This window comes from Martes martes (genome assembly GCF_963455335.1).
Source record: "Martes martes genome assembly, chromosome: 2".
In the NCBI taxonomy this organism is placed as follows: Eukaryota; Metazoa; Chordata; class Mammalia; order Carnivora; family Mustelidae; genus Martes; species Martes martes.
This window is the reverse complement of record NC_137889.1, coordinates 142,320,797-142,341,353: the sequence shown is the minus strand read 5'-3', so window position 1 is coordinate 142,341,353 and position 20,557 is coordinate 142,320,797. Positions and strand designations below refer to the sequence as shown.

At 53.2% G+C, this 20,557-nt stretch overlaps 1 protein-coding gene across 1 annotated transcript in view; it reads right to left on the bottom strand.

The window, feature by feature from the left end:
- The window catches only part of AFAP1 (actin filament associated protein 1), a 134,437-nt gene that overhangs the window by 13,879 nt on the left and 100,001 nt on the right, over positions 1-20,557 (bottom strand). The window contains exons 12-14 of the mRNA XM_080797616.1: positions 14,308-14,519; positions 9,885-10,030; positions 4,813-4,930 (exon numbers count right to left, since the gene is read on the bottom strand). Of these exons, the coding sequence (XP_080653742.1) occupies positions 4,813-4,930; positions 9,885-10,030; positions 14,308-14,519 (476 nt within the window). The remainder of the gene's footprint in view (positions 1-4,812; positions 4,931-9,884; positions 10,031-14,307; positions 14,520-20,557) is intronic.

The following is a 20,557-nucleotide window of genomic DNA, read 5'->3' as shown; positions in this document are numbered from 1 at the left end:
ACAAATCCTAGGCTGTGATTGGATGGAGTCGACAGGCTGCGGGGAGCTGCCTTGAGCTAGCAAACCTGAGATGTTAGGACCCTATCAGGCACTCGGTGTTTCTGAAAATTACCCAAGAAATGGAGGGGAAAGAATGTGAATTAAACTGTGTCCCTAGAGGGGCCTGTAGTTTAAGCCTCTGCTTTTGGCTCAGGTTATGATTCCAGGGTCCTGGGATCGAGCTCCGCATCGGGCTCCCTACTCAGCAGGAAGCCCGCTTCTCCTTCTCCCTCTGCCTGCTGCTCTGCCTACTTGTGCTCTCTCTCTAGCTCTCTCAAATAAATAAATAAAATCTTCAAAAAAAAAAAAAAAGTGTGCCCATCTGTTTCACGTTTGCAGAGAATTCTCATGACACCTGGACTCGTGAGCAAAGCGCACAACGTTCGTGGGCGGAAAGCGCGTGAACACACGCAATGAACATTTACACTGAGCCGTCATTGTTTGCCGTAACTATGGGGTACAGTGCCAACAGCAGTTCAACACCAAGGTCATCATTGATCATTCAATCACAATCCAAAATTCTCATTACCATCGACTCGTTTTTAGGCATCCCACTTTCAGACTCATTACAGAAGAACCCTGTCGTACCCTGAAAATCCTGCTTAACATGGAATGATCGGAAGCAATTACTACCTGGAGTCCAGCATTCCTCGTGTACCTGTGATGGAAATCTTTATAAAAAAGCTTGTGGTGCAAGAATTTTCTGGAATGTTTTAGTGTTCCTGTCCTTGTTTAAAATCTTTGGCTTTAGTCAACGTACCGCAAAACTCACAGGGGACTTTTCCGGGAACAATAAGAGAGCCAGATTTAGACCACGAAATACTGGGCTTCTTCAGCCGCGAGCTAGTTCGGGGAGCTCCATCCGCCCCTGGGCAGCCCCACGGGGATTGCATTTGCAAACTCCATTCTGGTGGAGACAAAAATCCCACCTGACCCTTGATGAGTCTCATCTGCTACGGGCCAGTGACCACCCCCGCAGAGGACCGTGATTCAGACAATTCTAGAACAGGATGGAAGGAGATGCTGTACCTGAGTGCTGAGCCCGAGAGACGCCCTCCCCAGAGATGAGGTGTTAGTGGGAGGCAGACTGCAGGAGGGAGGGTATTTGTAATGGTTACAGGACAGTTTGTCGGGAGGCGGCCTAGAAGCCTTTCTGTCAGCAGGCGGGTAGCGCGCAAAGATTTTCGGAGATGGCAAGTTATCATACAGGACCGCGTTATCATAGAGCACCTCTTCTCCCAGGCCCCTGGCACCGGAAGCAGGAGGGCCGTCTTCGGGGTCCCACTGCAACACACAGCTTCGTCGTTAGTGCCCTCGGTCACGGAAAGCATGGCAGAGATTTTAGTACATTGAGATATTATTAGTACCCCCAGAACACATGCACGTACCACGTAAAACAGGTCAGCAATGGAATGCACACGCACACACGTGTACCCCCAGAACACATGCACGTACCCCGTAAAACACGGCCACTGATGGAACACGCACACACACACACACACACACACACACACACGCAGAGGCAGGCAGACAACGTTTCAGCTTCGAGGTTTCAGCCAAGGTTTCTTTTTCCCTTGAATCATTCCCAGGGTAACTGGCTTAGGAAATTTTTGTGTCATTCTGTTTTTTTAAGATAAAGGGGAAAAAAAGAACTGATTTGACATTTCTTTCTTCGAAGAGCCAGATTTTGGAAGTCCTAATCTGGAGAGCAGAAGCCATGGGACATAAGGAGAGGCCTGCCAGCCCCGGGCGGGAGGTGGGTAGGTGAAACCCAGAGCTCTGGCCGCCTCCAGAAAGCACCTTGTGATCCCAGCGAAGCACTTTCGTTTATAGTCGTGACTACACCTGGATGTTGTTTGAAGTCCTTCACAATTGCTGACCCATGTGGTTCCCACGGGACTCTCAAGAGGCGGGGGAAACTGAGGCAGGGCCGGGCTCCTACCCGCACAGGGAGCTGCCTCCAAGCTGCAGGCTCTCCCAGGGGAGAAAGGCCCCTCCTGACCCTCCCCATCCATCGGGCAGGCCCCAGGGACTTGGGTGGCACAGGTGACTGTCACTGTGCCCCCAGGGGCCACACTCTTATGCCTCAAAGAAGCCCAGCGACCAAAACATAGTCTGTCAAAAGAAAGAAATGCAATCATCGTAGAAAAGAGGACCTTTCAGCATATAATGGATATAATGGCATCGTCTTAGCAGAAAACCTTTTTACAAAGGACTAAAATAGCTACAGGCCGCTTCAGAGCCTGGACATGAAAGCATAAATGGAAACCTAAACTTACAACTGCAGCTAAAGCCCTTTCCATTTTAAAGGTCTTTGTAAATTGCTTTGCATTTACCAAAAGGAGAGAGAAATATTAATTCCTATGTTGTGTTCATCTTACCCTATTTTTGTACCCCTCTGGCAGCGGCTCCTTCTGCCAGACTGTAATCACAGCCTTTTGTTACGGAAATAGGAACAGCTTGAAACCTCAAGGGAGGGGCACTCTGTCCCTTCGCAGCCACTTTGAGGGGTCTATTTCTGTGACGCGGGGACACTCCTACCATCTAAACACAGCAGCCCACGCGCCCCGTGAGGGTGACCGGCACCTGCTCGTCCAGGCTCATTTCGAAGCTCTAGGAGGACCATTCCCTCCCCACACACCAGAGGATCGGGCTATAGGGGGCGCTTCAAGAACAGGCTCCATAGAGGTTTCGGGTTAAATCCTTTTGGAGACTTCCATCTGGGGCTGGTGTCACGGGGGCCAGGGTGACAGAAATCGATGAAAGGTCAGGGTTCAGCTCAGAAAGTCCAGCAGGAAAGGACTGCCTGGTACTGGGGCCCAGTGTGGAGGAGCAGACTTTAAGGAGAGGCCCGAGCTTCAGGACAGCCGTCACTAAAGCCAGTGAGCCGCCGACACCACACACAGGACCTTGTGTTGTCTGCCATCCTCGTGCAGAAGGAATGGCTCACAACTGCTGAATGCAGAGCATTTGCAGAAAGGTGGGCCTTTCTCTCTGAGACAGAGGGCGCTGTGGGGACCCTAAAGCAAGCTCCTTCCTGGGGGCTGGCCTGAACCCGTGGGACCCACGCCGAGGTGCATGGGCCGGTGGGTGGGGTGGTGCTTGGGTGGGCCTGGGGCTCTTCCGGGCGCTCAGCCCGCCCTACAGCTTCCGTGTTGAAGGGAAGGAAGGAGGGAGAAAACCCTTTTAGGGAAAGAGGCCCAAAGGGGGCCCGGGGCGGGCAGGGCCAGAGGCAGGTTTGTGTTACCGTCCAGCCGCGGAGGCTGAGGGCCCAGAGCGGCAGAGCGCTCCGTGGGAATGGGTCTGGGGGCTGGGCCCACAATGAGGGCAACACTGCTTAGGGGAGCTGTAGGCACCCAGAACCGTTGGGAGCCAGCATCGCCGGGGGCCACCCTGGACGTGGCTTGTGTCCAGGAAGATGCAGAGAGACTGCTCGGGATCCTGCTCTCACAGAGGTCACCATGCAGCCATCCCTAAGTCAGGGGAAGAGGGCTGGGGCCACTGTGGGCAGCAGGAGCACCTCAAACTCTGGAGATCCCGGGAGTGAGGGTGGAGGTGGGGATGGGGGTCAGGAGTGCACATTTTCTCATTGGGCCGGGACTCACTCCCCACCCCAGCCCTGACCACCCCAGTCTCAGACAGGAAACCAGCTCAGGGACCTGTAGGCAGGATGGGGTTGTGCAGTGGCTCTGCTCCAACCCCTCCCCCATGTCTCAGCGTGGCCCCTGATCTTCATGTGAGCCTGCCAGGCCTGGCCCTCACTCTGCGCTACACCCCCACCCCCTCTTCAGCCCTGCTGGACCAGGTGCAGAGCCCGGGTGCTGGGGGACGTGCAGAAAATCGGGAAGGAGGGAGAAAGGATGGGACACGGGACACAGGACACATGGCATCTGGTGACTGGCTGGCCACCTCTGACCTAGACCACAGAAACCTTCTTTTCAGTCTGTTTCTATCTCTGAGATCCAGGAGTCCTTGCCTGACCCCTGCACTTCCCTCAAGAAGGCTGGGGTCTCCCCATTCCTGCCTCGGGCAGGTGTGGATTTTATGACCCTGGAAAACAGGGAGCCGACTGGGGACTGCCACCGAAGTATGGAGAAAAGAATGGGTGAGCAAAACAACAAGAAAAAAATCTAACAGACTTTCCAAGCTTGAAAAAAACCAACAATCAATACATCCTATGAAAACTTTCGAACTAGATCTTGACACAGATGCCCAGACTAAGCCCACCCAATCCTGGGGGACCAATGGCAGGCTCATATCTTGAGTGCCCCTCCAGGAGTCTGCGGACTCCGCGGGCCTCATGCCTGGTGGCCCAGGAGACGGCTCGGGGCCTGGCCCAGGGAGCATTTAGGGCGGCCTTGGCTGTGGCAATACTTCCTTGTGATGGGTGTTCCCTGAGCTCTTCTCCAAGCACTGACTGCTGAGCGATAACCTGTACTGTACTCTCTTGTGATGTATCTGGGTTACAGACCCTAACGTGCTAGCCTTCACTCGGTATTCTGGGCCGTGCAGAGACACTTAAGTGATGACGAGGACCCTGAATGACACTCAGGGTCCTGAGGTCTGGTTTCCTACTTGTGCAGATGCAGGTGGATGGCTAGTCAAAAACCAGCAGAGGCGGGAGGGGAAACAGTTTTCATCCTTGCCCCAGAGCATGGCGGAAAGCTCTGGGGTTCCGGGCTGGAAATCAGGGGTCCCCAGGCATAGGTGTGCTCCCACTGCCCCACGTCTAATGCACCAGAGCCCGGACTGTTGCCAGGAGGATGCACTCACCGAGCCGTTAATGCACGGGACGTCGTCGTAATGCAGGGCCGTGCCGCTGGGGTGTGCGTAGCCGTTGGCCGTGCTCCCCAGGTATGGGTTGGCAGAGATGCCGCGCCTGTTCATAAAACTGCAGGAGAGGAAGGGGGTTAGACCCTCCCCCAAGCAATCCAGAATCTTCCCTGAGTCCAGCTGGATGCTCAGGGCCCAGCCGGAGGTGGCAGGGGACGCAAGCACCAGCACCCCCAGCAGACATGGTGTGTCCAGTGAGTACCGAGGACAGCGTCGAGAGCAGCCACCCTGCAGGATGGTGGCAAGGACGGTGGTAGAGCATGCTGGACATGAGACACCGTTTGGCACGGGACCGTGCTCAGTACATGCCATGCGTTCGGTGTCTGCAGGGCGCAATGAGGGTGTCTAGCTGGCCACTGGCCAGCTGGGGCACTGGCCCCACCCTCTGAGGGGCACATGCCATCTGTGGCTACTCTCCAGCATTTTCCCGCCTGCCAACGCCAGTGGGCAAAAGTGAGGGACTGACCATCTGACGTCTCTCGGGAAACTTCATGGACCCCCAGCTCTTTACAGTACCGTCCACATGCATTGCTCTGGTTCCCGTGTTCGTGTGGCACCACCGCCGCCCACCTCAATGCCACTCACCTCCCACCGGCCCTCCCACCGCTGAACTTTGGGGAGGTGGCCAGCAGCCAGCGCACATCTCTGGGAGGCCAGCTGGGGTGGTCACTCTCTGCGCACACAGCACTGGCGTCCACTGTGCGCCCAGAGCAGTCAGAGCACCGTGTGGCCTGCGGGGCTAGGTGGCCACCCGCCACCTCTCTGCTTCTCTGTCACTCCACGGTCCCCTCAGCCCAGCAGCTCTCCTCCCGAGCCCCCCACGGTTCTTCCCGCCCCGGCGGGGACTCACTTTCCCAGGAAAGCCCCACCTGAGCCCCTACAGTAGGCAGCACTCCCCTGCCCCTCGGTGTCGCTGTGCTTCCCATCCATGTGTGTGTTGCTCATCACCCCTTGATGTGTCCTGTGATGAACTCGTCCCCCAGAACATCAGCCCCCACAGCACAGCCGTGGTCCCTCCTGCTTGTTCTGGACCTCACATGTTGGATCAGGAGGCTCTTGGTCAAGGCCTGCTGCACCCATGGATGTGCCAGTGGCTGACTCATAAAGTTATGTTTGTTAGAAGTGGGTGATATGAGTGCCTAGGGAAGAGAGGACCCCGAGAGCACTTCCTCTGAACTAAAATAGCTAAACAGCTAAACTACAATAGTCTGCAATATATATATATATATAAGCTTTATTTTAAGCCCCATACTGGGTGTGAAGCCCAACGAGGGGCTCAAACTCACGACCCAGAGATCAAGATCTGAGCTTCAATCAAGAGTTGGAGGCTTAACCCACTAAGCCACCCAGGGGCCCCAACCCCAAAATGATACTGTGTTCCTTCGCAGGATCTTACATTTCTGGGATAACCAGATGCATAACAATGGGACGAAAGTACACTGATGAGGGCAGGACAGGGAATGAGGTCTCTGGGGAAGCCAGCCCCTGGTTCCCTGGGGAAGCCCAGGAGCCAGCTGTCCAGGGGACCCCCCCCCCTCTGCGGTTCCGCGTGCAGGTGCGCCCTCTACTGGGCGAAGGCGGGCACTGCAGTCCCGCCTCACGCAGGCTCTTCAATGTATAACAGACAAAACCTATAGCATTATTCTGTACCTACAATACAGATAATTATGTATAGGAAAAGGAAATGTGTAGACAAGGAATAAGCAAGAAGGAAAGACAGAGAAATTTAAGCACGTCAGTCTTCTGCCACGACAGAGGATTTTTTGTTTTGAAATACATATTTAAGTTTTTCTAACGTAAACGTCTCATTAGAGGGGATTTGGGTGTTAGGCAGCAGAGGCACAGCTGACCCTGCATGGCAGTCACTGACTGGACAACCAGAGCCCTGGTGGTGGGGACTGTTGCATGCTTGCTGGGTGCTGGGACACCAGTACAGATCGGGGCCCACCAGGGACGGACAGACCTCGGAGCAGACACGAGCAGGGTGCTGCGAGTCAATGGGGTATGGGAGGGAGCGACGTCCCACACATGGGCGGTCCAGCTGGAAGTGGCCTGGGCCTTTCAGAGAGGGACCTGTGCTCCCAAAACAGACATCTGGGCCCCAGGCAGCCTGGGAGCCCCGTCTGCGGCCCGGGACCCCCTCCTCTTGCCATAGAGGCTTTAGCCACATATAATAGTGGAAATGACATAAGAGGGCCCAGGCCACTTGTTGAAGACATAAGCCTCTCCAAGGAAGTACAGATACTATGTGAAAAGACAACGTAAGGTCTACTGTCTAACCATGGCCAAGTGTATGGTTCTGGGGCAGGACGGGCGTTGCTGTGGCTGGGAGGCCGCCCCGCCCTCCACCCCCAGCGCCTCTCCACCCACCCCGCAGGAGCCCATATCTGCCTCCCGTCTCTGTGGACTGGTCACAGCAATGCATCAGACAGAATATGTCCCCTTGCCTCTGTCTTGTTCCCCCAGCACAACACCCTCGAGGTCAATCCCGTTGTAAGGGGTTCCGGTGAGAAGGCAACTCCGGTCGACGGGTGCCTCCCCGTCTGTCTGCTGCCCTCTCTGCCCACACTGATCCACAGCCTTTCAGACCCTGTGCCCCACCCCGCCCACCCACTATGACTAGCAATAGCTCATGGGTCTCCAATGGAGCATCACTTAAAACGGTTTCAGGGAAAAAATCCAGAATGTTTCCCTTGTGTCATATAATCTATGCACCTCATTTAAAAACAGGCTAGGCCTGGGGAAAATAACTTCCAACTATTTACCATTATTGATATTCCTAAATACACCACTTCTCCCGGGAGAAGTTAAATGACTGTTTCTTCTCTTACTGCCTTCTTCCCAAAACATATCATTGTCCTCCCCCTTCAGACAGATCCAGCTCACAGACACTCCCCCGATGACCTTGAAAGCTTTCATTAACCAGCTGCCAATTTGCATAAAAGCAAAAATTAATTTAATCCCAGGACATTTATGACACTCGCAAGCTGCCATATTTCATATTTTGAACATCATTTGCTTGTTAAATCTCTTCTCTCCAGTTGTATGCACGTGTTCAGCTAGAACACCAAAAAAACGAAAATCACCTTTATTGCAAACTAACATTTATAAAGGTTTTAATGAGGTAGCAAAATTCCTGTAGCCCTAAACTCCTTATGCATGTATTTTTAATAAGTAATTTTTCAATGTTGCCATCTACGTCCTTTCTCAAAACTGGGACCTTCCCCCATTTGGTTAGATGATTACTCATCTGGAAGGCAGAGGCGGAGTTTCGTTCTAGGGGAACTGTTCTAGGGGAGTTTCTTTTTAGGGGAAATGCTGTTACTCGGGCTGCTCTGCGGTGTGGTTACCAGTGGCTAATCACAGCTGGAGACACACATGCACAACGACAGGCTCTGTGCTCCATGAGTGAATCAAGTTCCGAAGAAGCAGTTAAGCACCACAAACTCCTTTCTCTCAGGTCGCTCTAGATGCAGAGATTTTGCAAGACCCGGTTTATGGATATTACATTTCTTGAAGAGCCACTGGATTAAATGTGCTCGTTTACTGCATGTGCTGAGTGATCAGGGGGCTCGCTGTAACCCACGTATCCGTGGCTGAGGGGACAGAGTGTGGTTATGGAAAAACAGTAAATAAGAACAGAAGAGTCAGTACTTGACTGTCACCCCGATTTGACACAAAGGACAGTCTATAAGAATGGGGCGTCTGGACTTTAGGAAACCTCTAGGGTCACTGGAGATTTTCTGGAAGAGTTGTATGCAGAAATTAATTCATGTGGTCAAGGCTATTCACCTGAGTTGGCTGTAGCCTGGGCCTGATCCCTCCTAGGAGCCCACATTGTCTCCACTGGCCCCAGAGCGTCTCCACCAAGCCCTAAATGTCCCTTTTATGGCACCACCTGAGAGACACACGGAGACTGTGCGAACTCGCTGCATGCACCACGCGTGTGTTCAAACTAGATGGTGGAGCTCCTGGAGAACAGGCCAGCGTCGCATGGACACTGGGTCTCCCCATCGCAGAGCACCGGCGGGTCTGCCCACAGCAGCTGCTATGTCCACCATCACAGGCGGACGATACGACCCCATCACCTGCTTTGTTGCGAGCCACCTGTCCTCAGCCTCCAGTGCAGACTCTACCAGCAAGGGAAGCAGAAGCAGGGGTCCAGGGATTGGAGACACGAGACCAGGGCAAGCTCCCCACATTGCCTCAGATACTGCCTTCCCAAGCCTGGTCTCTACAAAGGACAGGAGGCACTGAGAGGTTACAGATCCCTTGTCCCGACTTTCCACTAAGTAAAAAGCACACAGGACCAGAGCCCGAATTCCCTCCTCGTCCAGCACCTCTCCCCTCTCAGCCCCAGGGCACAGGCCTTCGACCAGCACTGTCACGAAACCAGTTTAGGCCTACTGGGCTGTCTGAATCTCAAATGCCCTCGGGGTACGTGGACCTAACCTCGAGGACTGCTGCTATGATTAGCTTCGTTGCCGCTACATTACAGAAATATGGTTCAGAACAATGTTTTCATACATACATGCCTTCTTAAAAAATAAAACCACAACTTAAGTTTTGAAAGTACATGACTGATGACCTTGAAAATTCAGCCCTCCTTACAGCAAATGTAAATCATTTGTTGCACAGAATTCTCCCCTTAGTACATGGGTCAGCGAACTAAGGCCATGGGCCACGTCCTGTCCGCTGAGTGTTTCCGCAAATAAAGTTTTATGGGAACACAGCACATCGGTTCCCTTACCCACAGTCTGTGGCTGTGATGGCAGAGCGGGTAGTTTCAACAGGAAACATTTGGCCCCTGAAGCCAAAGATACTTACTGTCTCGCACCTCACAGAAAAAGCTCGCCACCCCTGCTCCGATAGAAAACACGGAGGGAGGAAATGACAAATATTTCAGCGGAGTCTGGATCAATATTACACAAAAGCGACAGTCTTTAGTGGGTTTCTTCCCCAAGTCTATGCATGCAAAAAGTAACAATTAGGGAAAGAAGAGAAGATCTTACCAGAAGGTCTGTTTGGCCGTCTGGATGACATTTGCAGACGTCTCCACGTCGATGTAGTCATAGTGCAGGGCCCCGGGGTCTGTGGAGGACCCCGTCTCGGCCAGCAAAATCCCAATCCATCTGCCCATGTCCTCCGAAGAGGAGGCCTGGGGAGAAGGGAGAAGTGGGCACGTATTTAAGTGGCAACAAGGAGTCTCACATTCCCCCACACGTCTGCCCAGACCCTGCGTAGCAGCAAAGGGCGGGCATGCGCCTGGAAGCACATGGGGAACACGAAGAGGCACAGAGATGCGCTCCGGCCCACGTGATGCCCTCACATGTGTGCACACTAAGTCCTGGCACAGGATGTCACGGCATGACTTCCACCTGCGGAAACAAAATCGGAGTCCTGGGGTGCCGTGCTGTCACTTTGGGGAAAGGCAGCAGGTGTGCGGTGTGGAAATTACCATGGGGAGTTAAATCTCAGCTGAAGGAAGTTGCCTAGAAAGCGTCATTAATTCAGCAACAAATTCTGGCCAGAAGGAGGAGCTCCTCTAGCCTCTGCTGGCCTGACCTGGAAACCCCATGGGGCCCGTGCCTCCCTGGGCCCCGAACTCTGTCTCTAACTCCCCAGACCCTCTTTAGCCCTTGCTGGGGCCTCCTAACCCGGCCTGAAAAGGCCATCTTAATTCTCTTGATTAGATGGTACAAACAACTTTCTTTCCATCCGTTGTGTTTGTACCAGTGGGATTATGCTTTCTAGTCAGCAGCTGCTTTACGCGTGACATTTTTTAAGATGTTTGAAATGGTCCCCACCCCAAATTGAACCTGTTGAATGTGCAGGTTTGAGTGAGAGCCCTAAGATCCTGCTCGTTAAATTTTTAAGTTGTCTTTATTATGTGATTTAGAAAATCAGAAATTTTACATTTATACTGGTATTCAAAACATCTGATTCGTCAGAATATAATGTTTAAGGTTTAGGGGACACTGAGCTATTAATAAGTGCGTGAGTTAATGGAATGTGAAAGAAAAAACAAATTTTTCATTAAAATTACTAATTTTTAATATAAAGATCTATTTTTTAAATTTGTTTATTTGAGAGACACGGAGAAAGAGAGAGCACAAGCAAGGGGAACGGCAGGCAAAGGGAAAAGCAGGCTCTCCGCTGAGCAGGGAGCCCGACACGGGACTTGATCTCAGGACCCGGGGGATCATGTCTTGAGCCAAAGGCAGACACTTAATGACTGAGCCGTCCGGGCTCCCCAGAAAGATCTATTAGGTTTAGCTTAAGGACTAAAGAGAATGAGATTTTCTATTTATAGCCCTGACAAGTTGAACATAGCTCAGGATACATGTAATCGTAAATATTCCCAGAGCCGTTAACGTGACAGAAGCCATTTTCCTGCACTCATGCAGTTGGCTGTAACCAGTCCTCCCCAGCCAGGACTGAGTGAGGCCCCAGGACAAGCGGCAGGCACTCCAGTCCCGCGCCTCATAGAGGGAGAGTATAGCCAGTGTTCGTGGAATTAAAATGAATTCATTTGAACACTTGGGTAAATAAAAATCCCATATGTTATCTTCACCGGAGGTCCTCCTGTCCTTCCCCAAAACAAAATCTGCAGCCAGGCTGTGTCTGCGACTGCGCCCGTACTGACTGGCTGCTACTATTCTATCTAAGCATTTTTAACAAGTATTTGAACGCTATGTAATGTGAGATTGATACAATTACTCTGGAGCTTATTAACTGTTCCCTTCATAAAAAAATATTCTTGTAAAATATTCTCTTGTAAAGCCTGGGTGGCTCAGTGGGTTAAACCTCTGCCTTTGGGTCAAGATCTCCGGGTCCTCGGATCGAGCCCCTCATCGGGCTCTCTGCTCAGCAGGGAGCCTGCTTCCCTTCCCCTCTCTCTGCCTGCCTCTCTGCCTACTTGTGATCTCTGTCAAATAAATACATAAAATCTTACAAAAAACAACAACCCTGTGATGTTGGGCTGAAATGAGAGGTATTAGTTACAATCCCACGGCTCTTAATAAGAAAGATACGGAAGTGTATGTGTGAACGCACATCCATGTGTCTACGAAAGCTCACAAATACGTACATGTGCACGCTCACGAAAGCTCACAAATACGTACATGTGCACGCACGCGTGCACACACACACACACACACACCTGTTTCTGAGTCCCACCAGGAGTCCTGAAGACATGGCTTCATGGGCTTCATGTCCTTGGCCTGGGCCAAGGAAAGGTACAAGCTGAGCCTAGAACATTCTTACCAAAGAATGACAGGGCCCATCGCTTCTTATCACAGGGACATAGCAAGGGCCGCAGGGCCTAGTTCGAAGTACCTTCCACTGACCCAGTCTGGGATGATTCCACCCAAGTAAATCACAATAAGAAAGCATTACAATCACTGATTAAAGCGATACTCTCAGAATCCCCACCGATATACAGAAAGGGATTAATAATTAAATGGGAGGGAGGGGAAACCTTTCTCATAGCAGATGCGAACAATAAGCATAGAGGCGTAATGGGGTTACAAGGTCCCCACTGAGCACCCGTCATTCTGGTAACTGCCCCAGGCAAGCATCATTACTGGAAACAGACATTAGCAGGTGTAGCTGGGAGGCTAATGGGCTGTTTACATAGAGGGCCTCGAAGTACCTTCCCACGTGAGGCTTCTAGAGACGAAGGGGAAGTCTGGTGAGTGTGCGGTGGGAAGCACACAGACACCCTGCCCAAGGGGGTGCAGTCAAAACCCCTGGCAGTGGGGCAGAGCGACAGGTGCGCCTGCCGGTGGGAGGTGCTGTGCCACCCACCACCACCTTCATGGGTGCAGGCCAGGAAGCCCGCCTGGAGCCCAACAGCTGGGAAACGGCATGTGCACCCAGACCAAGTGGGCTTCTACACAGGAACTGGTCCGTACCCTCCACATGTCTCACCACCGTGAAACCAGCCAGCTGGAGAAAGGGACAGCGGCTGAGGCAACACACCGTCTGGGGTCTCCTCCTGCGTGCAAGGGACACCATCCAACTCGGAAAAGCTGATTAAGGTGCACAAGGGGGACTTCCTCCCCAGGCTGCCCCCAGGGCTGCCCCCTCCCCCTCCCGGGATCAGGCATGCGCCAGCTCAGACCTCCGTCCCCTTGCTCCCTGTCCCTGGGCTGCTGTCGAAGCTCACACGGGAGACCTGCCTTGTTTCATGCCAAGGCCACAGTTTCCCTCTTTGTGTTCTTAGCTTTCTCCCCAGCACCCACACCACAGTTTTCAGCCTGCATAAATCTTACTAAGTACAGACTTTGGATCAGTGCTCACATTTTACAGGTGAATCAAAAAGTTGAGGGAGATAAAAAGATGTGGTGTGATCCCAGTGTGGGCAGAATGAGGATGAGGGCCCAGACTTGCAGATTCCAGGAGGTCCCAGGACCACGAGTCTGCAGTCGGCCGCAGTCCATACAGGCCAGACTCACGGGCTATCAGCCCGGGGCATGAAGAACTACCCCCCACCCCCCCGGCCAAAAATAGTCATTTCTGCGAAAAGAGTCTTGGAAACAATCTCCTATCTCCTATCAAGACCTTTGAGATGGGCTCATGAACCACCGTGATCTTGGCTCCAAGCCCTGGACTCGCTCCCCATCCATCTATCACTACAGTTGGTCAGAATCTGGCTCTACGCTTGAGTGAGTGCCCACGAGCCATTCCAGCAAACCTAAGGCAGCCTCGTTACCGCCACCAACGCGGCCCTCATCCGCCAACTCCGAGGGTTCACACCCCTGGTACGCGGGCCCAGGTGTGTGTGCGTGCAAGTCTTTGCATCTTAGTCACGATAACGTAAATGCACAAAAAGAGAAAAGGAGGTCTGAATTCACAGTGGGCAGAAAATATATAGTGTAACAGAGGGAAATAAAACTGCCAGTTTTCAGCAGAGAGCTAAGAAACCAGCTCCATTTACTATTCTGCTCTGGAGAAGAACTCATTCCAGGAGAGCAGGCAGACATGGAACGAACGCACACAAAGCCGAGGGCTCTTCAGAATTAAAGACGTTCTTTCAGTTTCTGTAGGACTGGCACATGAGTCACAGTCTATAAGGTTGTCTAAAAACCCGTGTTTCATCTGTATAGAAGGATATTCCTAAGGGCAAGTTAAAGAAATAACGTTGTTTCACAGTGGACCACAGTCAGGGGAAAAATGAGTTATTTTTCTGCTGCTTTTAGGAACCAGTACACTGTACACAGTCCTGTATCTCATCTCCACACAAAGGCACGTGGGGGAAAGGAAGCCTGGTGGAGGGCTGGCACAGGACAGCCAGTAAGAATGGGCACCGGCCCAGGGAGGAGGTGACAGAAAAGGCTGGCAGAGGCCACCACCGGGGGTATGAAGGACATGGCTGGAAGCCACGGTGCCCCAGGGAAGGATCTTGGAGCGTGGCCGCGGATGGCACCTTACCTCCAGCACGGCCACCTCTTGCCCGTTGCGAAGCAGTCGGAAGGTCAGGGGATGCTTGGAGTCCAAGCCTGGGATCACGTCACAGCCGCGGAGAGGAACAGATACGATGTGGGTCTTGAGATCGGTCCTGTCCTTGTGGAAGATGAGTCTGTTATCCTTGACTCGGCACCAGCGCTCCCGCCAGCGGCTGTTGGAGAGCACGTTGAGATAGCCTGCAAGGGGACCGATGGTGGGCGATCAGCATGCGGAAACCAAACCTGCACCCTCCGCGGCCCGGCCACTCCCTTCAGCCAGCTCTGGGGCTCCTCGTGAGGCAGACAGCCCACCCCAGAAGCCCCCGCACTCCTGCAGTTTGAGGATGTTGTCAGACAGATGAAGCCCACCCAGATGGGCTTGAAAGGCTTCGGTCTGAAAGCCCATGTCTCTGACCCTGCATGACACCGTTACCGCTATGGGGAGACCCGCGTACCCCTGTGCACGGGATCGAACTGTAAGAACAGCAACCGTCATTTCTAAAAGAGGAAGTCTCAAATACGAGAAACTGATCGCCCTCTTTTGTCACAAACAAATGAGCAGGCAAGCACACACCATGGGAGCTGAGGAGGCATGGGATCCAGGTTTCACGGGGTGGCGGCCTTGCGTACCAGCTCCATAATGCGAGGAGGCGACCGCCCCCTGCCTTTGACACGGAGGAAGGCAGCGACATGGCACAGAAAACTCAGGTCCAAGAGGAAGAAATAAAACGAGGATGCTTTAAGTCATCCAGCCACCTTGTCAACTTATGCACGTGTGCGCACATGTGCCCATGCCCACACTCCCCGAATCCTCTCCAGTTCTGATTTTTAAGATGCCTTCCCAAAGGGTTTGGGAGGATGGATCTGGCTTTTCTCTGGGTCTCTACCACACTTCATTTCTGCAACCACACGTGTTAGCCATGGATAAGTGCTAGGCAGTCCCATAAAACAGAACCCCAAGTACTCAGGTAAGTTACAGGGCTCCATGACACTCTTTGCCCGACAGATAAACCTTTGCTCAATGAATTCCTGAGGTGAACACGCAGAGTGGAAGTTTGCCTTTGGTTCAGGGTGACATCCGTTCTACTGATAACCCCTAAATGTCAGAAACGCTGCTTCTCCCGGAACCAAAGCTTACACTTGGGGCCCATGTGGCTGTGTTTATGAAATAAGTGAGAACGGGGAGAAGCCAACCCAACGGCTCAAGGGCCAGGGACCCAAGTCCCTTGTATTTTGCATATTTAGGAGGGAGTGCAGGGAGGAGGAGAGAGGCTGGGGTCTGACTGGAGTCTGAGGGGGCTCCTCTGCAACGGAGTGGGGTTACTCCTGACCTGGGACTGGGGCAGGCTACCTGGCAAAACCGGACCTGAAGCTTTTTAAAAAAATTTTTTTAGAAGATTTTTATTTGTCAGAGAGAGAGAGAGAGCATGTGCGCACAAGGAGGGGAGAGGCAGGCAGGGGGAGAGGCAGGCTCCCTGCACAGCAAGGGCCAGATGCGGGACTCGATCGATTGGGACCTGAGACGAAGGCAGACGCTTCACTGAGTGAGCCCCCAGGGCACGCCCCCCCCACCCCCCAAATCTCTTAAAAGTTGAAAATGCATATAGAGAGTGGTTATTTTCATTCTGTAAAATACTATTTGTGAACACTGTTCTCATATACTTACTCTAAAAAAAAAGAGAGTTCTGCTTAAAAACACAGTCAACAACCGCATCTGACCCGAGTAGCGGCCGTGAGAACTGCAGACACCTGCGATCACAGTACCGCCTGTCCGTACAGAAGCACACGGAAAGCCCTCTTCTTCGGAGGGTTTTGAGAGGACTGTGCCAAGCATGAGCCACCACACGGGGCCAAGGCCAGATGTGGTGGCATATCTAAGAGGAAGCAGGCAGCACACGGCAGATGTCCAGGAACTCAGGGAACTCACAGGTGAGTGAGCTTCACAGGGAAGTCCTACACTCTAGGATACTCACAGACCTTGTGGCTGGGGCTGGCGGGAGGGACACCCCCTGTGCCCGAGTGGTTCAGGGGCAGGGCGCCCTCACCAAGTTGCAGGGACGTCTACAGGCCTGGTGGCAAGCGAGCACGGGAGACAAAGGCTTGGAACATCCAATGACTGGGTGACAGGAGCCTTGGAAATGACCGTAGGAGCCTGGCCTCAACGCACAGGGGACAGGGAAGTGAGGTGTTAAGATGTCTCTTGAGGAATCTAAGCTGTAAGACCTAAGAGCACAGCGGACTTCTCGGTGACAGTGACCAGGTTCCATTCAAGCTGGTACGCGACTTTCTACTGAAGAACTCGGCACTTGGGGACATTCTGTCTCGGGGGCCCTGTGGCCATGTGGAGGGAGCAGTTACTGAGCACACTCTACTCAGCAAGGGGATGGTCATCCCTGGGACAGGTCAAGGCACTCTCGGGACATTTCCTTCCCCAGCTGAACCCGGCCCAGTCACCAAAGTTATGGATCTCTTGACATTTGAGTCATAAAAGGGATGATTATATTGGACAAACCCTCATTTTATTAGGAGCATGACATCATAGGAAATGACCACGTCTTAATGCCTTTCTCAGATTTGTTTTCAGTTCTGAAAAGGGAAGAGCAAAAAGAAAATCACAGCGGGTAAGGCCCGGTTCTACAAACAGGAAAGCCCGTGGTAACCAGGCTCACTGCCCTTTGCTCTTCTCTGAGAGGGGCAGCCCTATAGTCCCATTTTCCGGCGGGGGGGGGGGGGAGCCCAGGGAAATGAAGACAGTCCATTGGAGGCATCTGGGGTCACAGGGTAGGTTCCCATGCCCCATGACATGCTGATGGGGTGGGGACACTGGGTCCCAATGGGCCCCAAGCATAGTTCAGCTGGACCACAAACCGGCCACCAGGTGGTGCCAGAGTGCAGCCAGGCCTGGGGATGTGGGGACCATGGGGTCCTGCAGGAGTCCTCCAGGGGTCCTCCAGTGAGAACGGCACTCCCCACCCCAGGCTCACCCACCAGCCCAGGGCAGTTCCACGAACTGCATGAGGTAATTTCAATGCAATTTGATTTCTTTTTAGATCCCATCCGTCGTGCTAGGTGAGATGTTATCGGTAATATCTTTGCAGTTGGGAATGTCACTGGTGTTTTGAGATTATTCTTGCTCTGAATTCGAAGATTGCTCGCAAAACCATGGCAAGAGGCTCAAGGTTTCATTAAAGCTATAAAAGTAACGTTACGGGCCCGAGATTAAACAAATATCCGAGCAGAGTGGGGACAGACACAAACGCTCTGGCATTCCACCATTTTGAGCCCCGGCATCCTGGCCTCCGCGCGAGCTGCTCTTGAGTTCAGGCAGCTACAGAAGGACAGGCAAAGTGGGGCCAAGTGTCCCCAAGTTCCCCTCCGTGAGGCGGAACACATGGCGTCTGCCTGCCAGGCCTGTCTCGGTTTATAATCAGCTGCGAGGAGACATCAGGGGGAAAGGGGGGCCGGGGATACCAAAGGTCATGATGCTGCCAACGGCCAGACCCTGTCCACCCGGCGCCCAAGCCCCCACCTAACCTTCTTAGGGGACTGTCTGCCAATAGGCACACACGCCCCAGAACGGGGATGCTGATGCCCAGCTCAGTGACTTATACCAAGAATTCCTTCCACCTCTTTGATGAAAGGTCACCTGATTTTTTGTGGGGTAGATTGTGATAGAAGGTAAGAAAACCCCTCCCGCTGGAAACTACACAAAGTCCCCGAACAGCTGAGCTAGGAGGGGCCCTGGAAACATCCAGCAAGGCCGTGAGGCTAGGTCAGCTTCTGCTGCCCCCTGGGGCCACCCACCTGGGACCTGGGACCATGTTTCTGATGACCCAGGCCACGCACCGGCGCTGCCGTGATGCTGCCTTGAATCCGTCTGCGTGCTCAGGTCTTTTTAAAAATAAGCACATCAGGGGATGCCTGGGTGGCTCAGTGGGTTAAGGCCTCTGCCTTCAGCTCAGGTCATGATCTCAGAGTCCTGGATCGAGCCCCGCATCCGGCTCTCTGCTCAGCGGGAAGCCTGCTTCCCTTCCTCTCTCTCTGCCTGCCTCTCTGCCTACTTGTGATTTCTGTCTGTCAAATAAATAAATAAAATCTTTAAAAAAAAAAAAGCACATCAGGTGAACCAATGAGTAATCACAGCAAGCGTTTACTGAGCGTAAATTACGACCTCATTATGAAACACCGAGCTTAGCGCTCGTGATTTCATCTTTAATTTCCTTAGGAGAGCAAGGTAAGGGAAGAACCCGAGGCTCGAGGAGACAACGCAATTTGCTTAAGCTAATTCATTCTGTCCGCAAGCTGGCTGAGCTGCCCTTGTCTGCCAGGCTCTGTGCCGGGCACCGGAGCACGGCTGGGGCGCTCAGTAGTTCTTGGTCTCACCGCGGAAAGCGGAAGAGACCGCTGCAGCGTCACCCTGAGATAGGACCATCAGAGGCTCTGACCCGGGGCCACACAGAGACTTGGGTTTCAGTGCAGGACCCTGTTTGCGCAGCTCCCAGCTGGTAGCCGGGACGGTGCAGAGAAGGTGGCCAGTCAGGAGGCCGGAGTGCGGGTCCAGCGGGGGACAGATGGGGCAGAGAGGGAGAGGACATGCATCTCCAGACAACAACTGCTGAGTTCATAGAGAGGCTCATAAGCACCAGCAAAGGGCAAAGAGAAGGTCCTTCTTTGCTCAGGGGACTGGCACCCACCTCTGACCATGGCATGCAGTGGCTATGCACAGCGCTCACCCAGCTGACACTCCCATCACTGCCCAGCCTCAGGGCAGGAAGGAGAAGCGCTGCCAGGCTGCCTAGGGGACTCACTGCCCCCCTCGCTCCCTGGGGGAACGATCTCCGATCCCCCAACAGGATTGTTATTATGCGTCTAGAGGCCCACCTGCCCAGCTACATTTCACAGAAGAGCTGGACTCGAACCCAGGTCTTGGTTGCTCTCGGGAGCTCTCCTCTGCCTGCCTAGCAGCACGGTCCCTCTGGCCTGGCCCGTTCGGCTCTGCTCACCATGCACGGACCATGGCTGCACGGCCCCAGCTTGGCACGGCAGGTGTCTCGGGCCTTCATCCAGCTGACCTTTCCTGCCTACGACTTTGCAGCTATACCCAAACTATTGGGAACAGTCATTTCCCCCTTCCTTTCCCTACAGGTCCCTTCTCTGGCCCCTGGAAAAAGGGAAGAGCCACATGACAGTCTTAAAATCTTTTGGACAGAGGAAGTTCTCTTAATAGAGGCTAAAGATGTCCCCTAAGCTGTTTGGTAGAAATCCATACATGGGTAATTACAGGCTCCAGATTCCTCCCTTCCCGCCCTCAGCGCAGCCGACTGTGTTTCCAACAAAGTGCCAGAAGCAGGATTTCCTGTAGGGCCTGCTCACCAACGCAGGGAGGCTGGTTATGAGGGTTTATGAGTGGGCAGTTGCCGAAGGCGGGGGCAGAGCTGGGTCAGCAGGCCAGCTTACCCCTCTACCCCCCATTGGCTGTGCCACGGCTTTGCGGGGCTCTGCGTTCTGGTTTGTAATGAGGGTCTGGACCCCACTGTCTGCCTTGCCTGCCACATGAATGTGGTTTTTCATGAGAGAATTCCTACTTCTGCTGCTGACCTAGAGCAGTTTAAAACACAAAAACAAGGGCCTCCTGGGTGGCTCAGGCGGTTAAGTGTCTGATTCTTGGTGTTCTGGCTCAGGTCGTGATCTCAGGGTCTTGGGATCAAGCCCCATGTTGGGCTCCACACTCGGTAGGGAGTCTGCCACAGATTCTCTCTCCCTCTACCTCACCCTCTGGCCCTCTCCCACTCCTGCACACACTCTCTCTTTCTCGCTCTCTCAAATAAATAAACCTTAAAAAAAAAAAAAGTCACAAATGAAGCTGAAAAAGCAGTTCCCTTTGTTGGATAATTCCTTCCTTTCATTTTTAATCTCTGACTCCGCTGTGGGGCCAACCCGTGAGGACAAAACATCCCACACCAAGTGCTTCTTGCAGCACCGAGGAAGGCAGAGTAGACAGGAAAGAGCACTTCGGCTCCAACAGATTCACGTTTTTCCTTCTGCCCCTTGGTGCCAGAGCTCTGTGTGGTCCAGTGTTGTTCTGCCCCTCGGTGTACCACCACCCAGGGCGGCCAAGGCTTGACAAAGGATGCGACCGTACTGGGCCCACTGGAGTCTCACGCATGGGGCTGCCTAGATCCCCATCCATCAAGGCCAGAGGGAGCAGGGACCTGCCCCAGACCTGCTGTCGGGGC